The 10679-nt window shown below is 40.1% G+C and overlaps 1 protein-coding gene across 1 annotated transcript in view; it reads left to right on the top strand.

Annotated features, from left to right (window-relative positions):
- Positions 1-10679, top strand: part of RBMS3 (RNA binding motif, single stranded interacting protein 3) — a 452729-nt gene that overhangs the window by 195584 nt on the left and 246466 nt on the right. Inside the window, exon 4 of the mRNA XM_009324176.1 lies at positions 384-475. Within this exon, the coding sequence (XP_009322451.1) occupies positions 384-475 (92 nt within the window). The remainder of the gene's footprint in view (positions 1-383; positions 476-10679) is intronic.

Genomic DNA, 10679 nt, shown 5'->3' with positions numbered 1-10679 from the left:
TTTATGTACTGAGCGTGACGTCACATGGTATGGAATGTCCCTTTGGCCAGTTTGGGTCAGCTGTCCTGGCTGTGCCCCCTCCCAGCTTTTTGTGCCCCTCCAGCCTTCTCAGTCGGTAGAGCAGGGGAAGCTGAAAAGTCTTTGATTTAGTGTAAGCACTGCTCAGCAACAACTAAAACATGGGTGTGTTATCAACATTGTTCTCACCCTAAATCCAAAACACAGCACTACACCAAGTAGTAAGGTAGTTTTCTTCCTTCTTTCAAGGAAGAAAATTAACTCTATCCCAGCCAAAACCATGACTTTTATAAAGATAAAATCTTTATCTACGCACATACACATAGATAATAATGAAAATGTCTATTTATCTGTTTATTTTTCAGGTTATGGTTTTGTAGATTTTGACAGTCCAGCAGCAGCACAGAAAGCAGTAGCATCTCTCAAAGCAAATGGCGTGCAGGCGCAGATGGCAAAGGTAAGAGCAACCGTGTTATTACAGGAATATCTGAGCTGTTGGGTTAAATTTCTAAGAGTTTGTTTTGCTCCTGTTTTTCTTAAGCTTTTGGATTGATTATTCCAATGTTTTTTTCATCCTTCGGCTCCAGCGCCTTATTCATCCCATGGTTTGTCTGTGTTTTTGAGACCTGTGTCTCACACGATGGATTCTGCTCTGATACTGTCTCTCTGCCCCGCTCTCTGGAGAGGGTTGTAAGATGGAGAGCGCTGGAGTGGCAGAGCGGTTGGAAGTGCCGTTGTGCTGACTGCAGTGTGAAAGAGTTGCCTTTTCTTTGCCTCAGAATTGTCTTCATTTGGTTCCTTTGCCTTGGAATTGTTATTCTTTTCTGATGTGCCTGGTCACTTCTCTGAGGGAGTGATTGACTGAACATAAGGGAAGTTTGTTTGATCTGCCTCGGTTTGGCTTCTCCCGTCTTTTTATGTTGAGGATGTAAATGGAAGCGTAGCAGGTTACTGAAAGAGTAGTTGCTGGAGGTTGTCTGGAGGTGACTGGCGTCTGTTGTTCAGAGAGGCTGCAGGAGCCATGCTGTACATCTCGTAGCAAGCGCAGTGAGCTTAGATACTCTGGTCCTGGAATTGTCCTTTGTCCTCAAGGAAAGGGGCTGACAGGGAGACGGGGGTTATAGTAAATGACCGTCATGTGCTCTGGCTGTTGCCTTTCTGAAGGCATAATCATGTGTCTTTGGGCTCTAGACTGTGTCGGCCAGCAAAAATAGCTGTTGCTTTGTACTTTAAAAATGCCTTGCCCTAGAATCACAAAAAGCCCTTAATATTGCCTGATTCAGTCTCTGCAGAAATGATGCCGGCCTAGAATCTCAAACAGTAAAAACAAACAGGTAATTACAAAAACAGAGGCAAATCAACTAATAAACAATTAGTTTAATCTGAAGATTCCCATTTAGAGGAATGCTGGTGATTTAAACCTTTGTTTTTCAACAGTATCATATTAAAAACTTTTTTTTTAACGAAAAAAAAAATCCTTGGTGGTAAATTAGGTTCTTTTGCCTTCTACTGAATTGCACTCACTGTGCCTTAAAGTAATTGGATGTCATCCATGTATTTTTGTTTAATAGTGCCCCACAATGCAAGCTATGCTGTTTTATTGGCTCTTAGTTTTTATTGACATGTGGCGATAGAAAATACTTGCTTCAAATAGGTAAAAAATGGCAAGCTGAAGAATGTGAACACCTACTAAGGACTGTGCTATATTATTTCTCAGATATACTGCATCTTCTTGTTAAAATACAGGCAATTTGACGCATTAGTCAAGCTGTGAAAAAGAAGCCAAAGACAGGAGATATGTTTTGTCCTACTGGTTGATATCAAATAGCCATTTCTGGAGAGGAGTAAATCTCTAACTACATAAATCTGTAAAGCTGTAGATTTAAAGATAGAGATTTAAAGATAGGATCGAAAGATAAATCTATATTTGGTATTCTCATGATTCAGAACAATGAACAATTTCAGCACTTGCATGCGTGGAAATAGCAAAACAGAAGGTTAAAAACTGTGTTTTGGATTGTCCAATCTTTTGGGGGCTAAAAGCAAAGTCTGATGCTTTCAGAATGGGAAGGGCTGTACCAAAACCACTGAAGTTTGTTTTCTGGAGGATCTGTGGCAGGAGTAGTTTTTTGCCCTGCATGATTTTGAGGTGGCTGGTGTGTACACATTTGTTTGCATAAGGCTGACTGTATTTTTATTATTTAGCCATGGTGCCTGGAATCCCAGATAGGTTCTTTTTAGTGCGTTTGATAGTTCAAGATAAATATACAACTGACTTTTCCTATCTCTGAAAAAAATCAAACTATTTAGAAAAATGGGGATTCAAAGGAAATTGAGACGATTCTACACAAAGTACCTCATATTGCTGAGAAGGCAGGAGCCTGGGAAAGCAAATCTATCTGGAGAAACATGTTTGTTCTTGCACATGTTGGAAGCCAAGTTGCATAACAGGACTGAAAGACGTTACCTGCCAGTGTCTGAATTAACAGTGAGGGGTCATAAGAGGTTTTAAGAAAGAGGGCAAAAGGATAATTTAGCCTCTGATTTTGTAAGTTCATCTACAGCAGTTTTGTTTCAAGAACTGCTTTAATTAATGGTGAATGGTGGCTGCTGTCAAATGAAATCAAAGAAAAAAGAGTAAGTGTGAAGAAATTACCTAAATCTTTTGCATGCCATACCTTTAAAAAAATACAGTCAGTATCCTGTATCTTTTGTTGTGCATTGCAAAGCAGTGAAACTGCCCCGTGTAGAGGCCCGGGAGAAGACTGCAACCTGTGTTCAGTGAATGTAAAAAATCTCAGTCCAGTCGTGGATGCTTTTGAACAAAGGTGAAAGAGGTGTTGGCCAGCTTTTGCTGTGCGCTGGCCTTCTCCAGTAGCAAGAGAAAGTATGCTGAAGTGTTGGTATAGTCTGTGATGTTTTCCTGGAGAGAAATCTTGCTCGGAAAGAGAAGTTCTTTCTCAGTTTTAACACAATATAATTTTTCTCATAGAAATCCAGGAATCTTCTTTGAAAAACAAAAAGGAGGACTGAACCCCCACCCATTTTGGCTCCCAGAAGTATCTTGTGGATACTTGAGAAAAATATATTCATTTTATCGATGCTTAAATACAGCCACCTCCCTCATTTTTATAGCATTTGGACACCTTTTTGGCTGATTTTGTTTCAGAGTGCTGCCTCTGGAAGAAGGTTAAACTCTGGTGGATCGGTGCTCCAAGTCCCATCACTGTTGGAAAACTTGTTCTGTCGAGGCTAATACACCCGTAACCCTACACAGGGAAAAACATCATTAAACATGCTTGAATCTCTCTTTTTGTTCTCTTCGATGCTGTTCAGCCTGGTGTAAAGTAGTCAGGAGAGGATTCGGCTGAGGCAGAGGAACAGCAGTATTACGCCTGCAGAGGTAGTGGTGGCAGCTGGGAGGTGAGGTCTCATGGGCCCATGGACGGCTGCCTGCTTGGTGGGACAAGGACCCTCACAGCCTCCTACCCACATGAGATCTGCGTGAGGCTCTTGTACATGCGTGTGTTGTCACCTTGCCTCTTTAGCATTTCCCTCACACAGGTACCCGAAGCAGAAGTTTTGACTACTGCCACTGTCCTGTGTCCAATGAAATACATCTTTGTCGTCCATCATTTTCAAAAGTGCTTACTAACAATTTCATTTATTCAGAAGAATTAATGCTATGGAGCTGCTGAGTGATGGTTTCTCAGCTGGCCTGGCTTATTTTACCATGTGCTTCCTGCTTGCCTTTGGAAATAACTCAGACTTGCAGATTTGTTTCTATGTACATAGTGCCTGCTTGCCCAGGCTCGTAGAGTCCAGGTGGTTTTTTGGTTTTGTTTTCCTACTAAAAACAGCACAACTGATATGCCGCTGGATAATCTCACAGGGATTATTGATTTGTTTGTCTCTTTGTGCTAGGGACTACACAAACATGATACAGAAAAGACAGTGCTTATGTGCATGGTTCATACATCAGTTTGGGTTTTTCCATCTGCTCCTTGTCTGCATTTTCTAGAAAAATGTTGTAGACAGAACATGGAAAATTAATAAGGAGAGTCTTAGTAATATGGGAGTTGGCTCAGAGAAGTAGGCAAGGAAGATAGTGCACATGAAAAACGTATCAATGTTCTAATAAAATCTGTAGCCACATCTATTCTTGGGATTTGCAATAGTCCTTCACTCAGAATTACTTATTCATGAGGACACTTCTTAATCTGCTTTATATGTAAGTTTTAATGACGCCGAGGAGTCTAAATCACCTGAAGAATTAATAGAAGTCTGTTGTCTAAATAAATTTGAGCATCTGAACTTATGTCAGCCTGAAGTTGGTGGGCTGTGCAGTCAGCTTATACCTTCACGGACATTTTGGGGTACTCTCTACCGTCTTTTATTTCCAGTTCTAGTCTGCTGTAAGATTGCGTAAAGTGGACGTAGGTCACACTCAGGCAAAGGTAGGTTCTTGCAGAGAGTATATAATAGCTTCTTTAGTATCTAGCAGGCCATCAAGAGTGTTGAAACAAACACATTCACCAAGAAGGTGGAAGAAATCCTGCTGTTATTCCAAGTGCAGGATTTTTAATCCAATATGGATTAAAAAATGTATTTGATGATGTGTGTCTTCTCTGGGTTTTCCTTTTGTATGTATAATGCATTTAGACATTGTCAGCACCTGTGTGAGAAATGTGGACATTGAAGAAATATTTAATTACCATTGGCAGTTGTCTAAGTCCAAGGAACATCTCTTGACTACTCTGCTGCAGTAATTGCCATGCAGAGGGCACACTGAAGGAGCTGGTTCTGAAAAAGGACTGTGCCAATAGGCTGTGATCTGTTTTGCTTGACAAGGGAATTACAGAATGTGATTTTGCTTCTTGTGTGACATTTTTCTCATCTCTCTGTCATGCAGAAGCTTAAATACAGGGAGTAATCACCATCTAGGTGAAACATAAAAGGGAGCTGTTCCCCACAGAACAGAGCCAAGCGTAAGAGCTTCTGAAGAGGTACAGAGGTACTGGTTGCTCTATAGTTAAATAGACAGTTTTTCTCCAAGGACCAAGGAAAAGGAAATCCCACAGAAGAATCTTATTTCTTTTCCAGGCTTTTGCGTAGGTTTCAGGAATTGCTCTGGTATGAGTCAGCTGACCGAATAAGTCCATTCTGCCTGCTCATTTTTCAGCTTCATTTTCTCTTCTTTTTAAATGACTTCCCTTTTTTCTCTGTCATATACCAATACTCTAAAGGGCTGTTCCTTAAAATGGAAACTGCAGAAAATGGAAAGACTCTCCAGTGGAAGCTCTTATTCCTAATATTTTTTTTAATCTAGATTTTAAATGGAAAATTTTAATTCTCTGTATTTTGCAGTTTAAAAGTTCATGAAAATATTTAATAAAAATGCTATCCTTACAAAATATGAAATATGGCCTACACACTGAGCATCTGATACACTGAATCCCACAAGTGGTTTCTTAATTCATGATTGAAATGTCTGCAGATTTTAGCTAACCAAACTTCAGGATACTGGTTGTTTGCATTTTTTGGACAATATTTGTGGATAACAGCCTTATTGAGTCAACTTTCCTTCTGATACCAAACCAAGACGCTAGGATTTTTAGAGTTCAGTTTTGAAATTGTCAGGCTTCGTTTTAATCCTGTTCTTTAATTATCTGATTTCCACCACCACCCCAGCAAACTGTTCTATGAAGTCAAATATTTGTATTGGCTCTTTAAAATGATTTTCTTCATTTGCTGCTAGAACAGGAGTTGGTGACTCTGGAAACCCCGGCGTGCTCAGCACCATAGGAGAAGCTGAGAACTGGGCTGTGCTGATGCTGGCCACCTTCCACATCGTTTCCGAATGAATTGCACAGCCAGGCGTGGGCTGCTGCTTCACCAGTTGTCAGAGACGTTTGGCACAACTGTGTGTACGTGTGTGGAGCACTCTGCAGTGAACACTCCTCTCACCTTCCTAAAATGTTAACTGTCTCTCCCTGTGTTTGTGCACGGTACATGCTGACTGACCAATGCTGACCTGAATCGATAACGATCCTGGGTTAAATGGCAATGAAAAATTATAGCTGGGAGGAAGTGAAAGGTGGTTTGGTTTAGATCTGTAAATTACAGGTGCCAGTGTCTCTCTCCTTTGATGTCTTTTACCAATTCAACCATACCAAAGGAGTCCTGCAGAAGCAATAACCACAAGCCCAACAGTTTCATATAGTGTCGCTTATCAAAGCCATGCCCTCCTCATCCTCTCTTGCCTGTTTATCTGTGTTGTTTTGCATAAACTGTCTTTCACTCTTACAATGGGAAATTGTAGTTTCCCAGCTGGAGCTGGCCCTTAAATGTAGGTTTTGTAAACACAGTATGTTTTTTCATTCTTTAAAGGATAGTGATTGATGAAGTAAAGGCATTGAAGAGATGCTAAATTATTTCTTTGTATCAGGTTTTATCACAAAATATCTTAGGAAGATACGCCTTTCTAAACCTGCAAGTTTTTTTACCAGATGAAACACTCTCTCAATTCAGGATTCAAATCACAGATGTGCTATAGCGAAGTGCTAACTTTAAATCTCAGATGACCTGCAGTAGCGGATGATTGTGTCTTATGAGCTTTCTAGACAATCAAGACTAAAGCGGTGAGCAGCTTTGTAAGAAACAGCTAATGTGATGGATCGGGGTGATAGTGAAGATACATGACCCTAATGGAAGGACTTCATAGCCTCATCTAGCCTGGAAAATTTCACGCTTCTACCTGAGAACTATATGGTAGCCAATGTGAAATGAGCTTATGATCTTCTTCCTGCTTTTAGATGCACGTTCACAAGCCAACATAGAATGCATTAGCTGGAGCCATTCTTGAAAGAAGAACATCAAGTAATCCTGGGGATATTAAAATCCAGCTGTCTTTTCACACTTGCATGTATTACTCCTAAAAACATGTAGGTCAGTATGAAAGGGAGTGTGCATCGGCAGTGCTTGTACCACACCTGCCAAATTTATACACAGAAATTTCTTTGGGCGTTTTCAGAAGTGCTTAACTTAGCATAATTCTACTCTCTAGAAGTGAATGGGACTTTACTGTTGATTAATGGAGAGGAATTAGGTCAGTGCTATGTTCCTTTGTTCCCAAAAATCTTAGCTCAGCACCTTTCTTAACCACTAAGTTAGCTTAGAAAATCTTACGGCACATACAATCATGTTTATTCTCTAGCTATCACCTCAAATAGACCTTGCCATGGTATTTTACTTCCCTTTTCAAGCACTGCTTTAGTTTCTAGGTTGACTTGGTTTTTTTCATACTGTAACTTCATCTAAGATTAAAACATTCCTCTGCCTTTGAAAATGGCAATGTAAATAATCAGTAAATATATCCACCTCCATGCTACTAATGCCCTGCACCACAGAACAGATGCTGATAAGTGAAAGATGTAGCCAACTTTTAGGCTGGAGAATAATGGAATTACTGGGTTCTTTTCAGGTTATGAACTTCAGCCAAACAAGAATTGGCCTTTTTTCATAAATACACATTGTTCTTGACTTTCCTCTGACTTGGAACACATTTGAATTGGTAATAATACAGCTGAAATCCGCAGAGCTTTGGCAATTTAAGCTGGAGAGAAGAATGGGGCTCCCTATCTTTAGCACTTACATAGCTATACATCTTGGAAGCTCTTATGCACTCTTTGCAAACCCTTTATGTTTGCAGAACAGGAAATCTGAGTCCTGCAAATGAGTTAAACACTGGAGTCAGATTAATTCTTTTTACCCTCCATACTCAGGAAACTCCAAACGCCCCACGGAGGAGTTTATCCGACCACAACTATGCAGCTTGGGAATCTGCAGCTCAGACTGAGAGAAACTATGTTCTAAATTCAGTAAGCACATCTTTGCTCACCAGGAAAAACCCAGTGCACTCTGAAATGATCAAAAACCTGTGGTTTTAGAAAATATTACTGTGGTAGAAAATGGACGTAGCCCTTCTTTCAGTGACATATCATTTAATCATGTTCTTCTGTAGCTCAGCATGAGGACAATGCTTTTGTAAGGTGAGAAACAAAAAATCATTGTATCTAGCATGCTTCCTCAGGAGGAGGAGGAGGTGATTCACATGACCACCAGCAGGAGGATATGTGCATGCTTTTTGGGGTACCGCTTAGCTGGACGGAGACACAGATTCAACAAAGCAATGCAATTTGTGTGAAAATCAGGCCACTTTCAGATTATTTTGTTTGATTTGGAAAGCAGGTGTGCAAACTTCAGTAGCATTTCTTCTGAGTTGATGTGAGTGCCTGTGTAACAGCTCATCAGTCTGGAAATACACAGGTGCATATTCTGCCAGTAAACACAAATCTACTAGTAATATGCATAGATATTCCCTGTGCACATATGCACCCCCCTCGGAACATCTGAATGTTACTGTATTAGTGAATACTCTGCTTGTTATTTCCTTATTAATTAATGTCTCCCATTCAACCGACATGTCTGAGTGGTTTGGCTGTAATCTAAATAAATTTAGGTTTAGATGTGATTTTGTTCACTAATGAATGATAATTTTTGTCGCTGGAAAAAACGCTCTATTTTTCCATTGTATAAAATTATCAGATTAGGCTCTCCTCATGATACATACAACAAACTGAGTCATGATGGCAGCTCGTTGAATTTTTCAGTCCTTGGACTTTCCCTTTATATATTTGTGCTCAGAAAGGGAGGTTATGATGATATGAAGGGTTGAAGTCTATTTGCAGTCACGTTAGACTAACTTTGATGTGATCAAAATAAATGTGATATAAGAATGTAAAACCGTCCATATCGAGCCAGAAGAAAGGTCCCCCTGACATCTGATTCTCTTTCTGATAGTACACTATAGCATTTGCCAACAGAGGAGTACAAGAACCGGGCAAGCATCTGAGGATACTTCCCCAGAGTGCTCTCCTAACCACCAGCAATTTGCGATTTGGGGTTTCCTGAGCTTGTCTTGAACAGCCTTCTGTAGAACTGCCTCCCCACCCCCAAATAAAGAATTTATCCTGCCTTTTTTGCATTTAAAATTTTGGCAGCACAACATCCAGCCATAAGAAATTCTTCAGTTTAACTATAAGTTCTTCGAAGAACCATCTCCTTTGCTTGCTCTAGACCTGCAATGTTGATTTAATTGATTGCCTGCTAATTCTTGTATTAGAAGAGGCAGAAGGCTCTTGTTCCTCATGAATCTTTTTCATGCCACTTACGATTTTATAAAATGCAATCATAGCTTCCCTTGATCCCTGTTCTTTTTCCACTTTTAAGAAAGATATGTCAGGTTGTGCATGTGTAAATAAGGATGCGGTTCTTAGAAGCAAGGAGCAGTTGCTAAGTAATGAACATGAAGCATAGTAAAGTGTTTTTGTAATGTGAGAGCACAGCTGATAGGAAGCTTAGAGGGTCATTTTGTATCAATATGCTGGACATGAGTATTGCTGATGCTGTGTAGGGCTGCAGCCTGGGAAAGGGGAAAATGGACACACAGAGGAAGGGTACATTTGGCTGATATCGGATATTTTGTAAGGCGTACCTCATTTTGTACAAGGATAAATGCACATAGCTGATTAAATCTAGGAAGATCAATTTTTAGATAAGAACTGTCAGCTTTAGAAAAACATACCCCAGAAATAACTGAAGTGTTAAAAAAAAGTAACGTAACTATTCCTTTAAAACAGCAAGTGAAGAACGTACAACCCCAAGTACGAGGTCATACTTTCAATGTTATGTCAAAAGGAAATATACCACCCCCCAAAAAAAAATCTGTGTATAAATAAGGCATTATAAATGCCTGCCTTAAATTCTGAGATTGTTTGATCTCAGCTTTCCTTAAATCTTAGGTCAAATTAATGTCTGTCGTATTGCTGAACAATACCTGAAACTAATGTCACTGGTGGATCAATGTCTGGCCAATTCTGTCAGCAGGCTTGAGGACATTACCTTTTGCCAGGGACTACTGCAAGTAGCCCTGTGCATTTTATCTTGCGCTCACTGCTTGGGCATGGTGTTACCAGCAACACTGCAGCACATGCCTTCATATCTAAAAGGAGAAAAGGACTGCAGCAGATCTCATGCTGTGCAGATGAATCCTTTTTTAGGAAGGATGTATATTAATGCTGTTCTGCTTCCCCTAGTGCTCACAGAGGAAAATGACCCTTTTATGAGCCATAGTCCAAAATGGTGGACACATGGGAGAACCTAGGGACCCTAAATTGCCAGTTTCTCTAGCTGTGTAGGCAGAAGGAGTCTTTGTTTGATTCCCAAGAAACCTATACAAGGCTATGTCCTGGGGACCTCTGGGGCATTTACAACTACTAAAGACACCCCTTTACACTGCAGTAATGCAGGTACAACAGTTATTTCCTGTACTACGCCTCATAACTTCACGGTCTCAAAAACTATGGAGAGCAATGAAAACTTTGATGATAGCAGCTGTAAATGCATTTTTGTAGTTGGAAAAGTTGGACCTCCCCCGGGTGAACACAGAATTAGAATGGATATAATATCTGATGAGGTATATTTTCCCCATGTTATAATGGATATAACTTTGCTTATTTGGGTGCCAGTAAGTAACAAAGCGGGGTGTGTTCAATAATTACCACTCGTCAGTCATCTGCAATCTTTCTATTTTTATCAAA

The sequence above is a fragment of the Pygoscelis adeliae genome, unplaced genomic scaffold (assembly GCF_000699105.1).
Source record: "Pygoscelis adeliae isolate BGI_AS28 unplaced genomic scaffold, ASM69910v1 Scaffold25, whole genome shotgun sequence".
Classification (NCBI taxonomy): Eukaryota; Metazoa; Chordata; class Aves; order Sphenisciformes; family Spheniscidae; genus Pygoscelis; species Pygoscelis adeliae.
The sequence above is the reverse complement of the archived record's forward strand: the minus strand, read 5'-3'. Positions and strand labels throughout refer to the sequence as shown.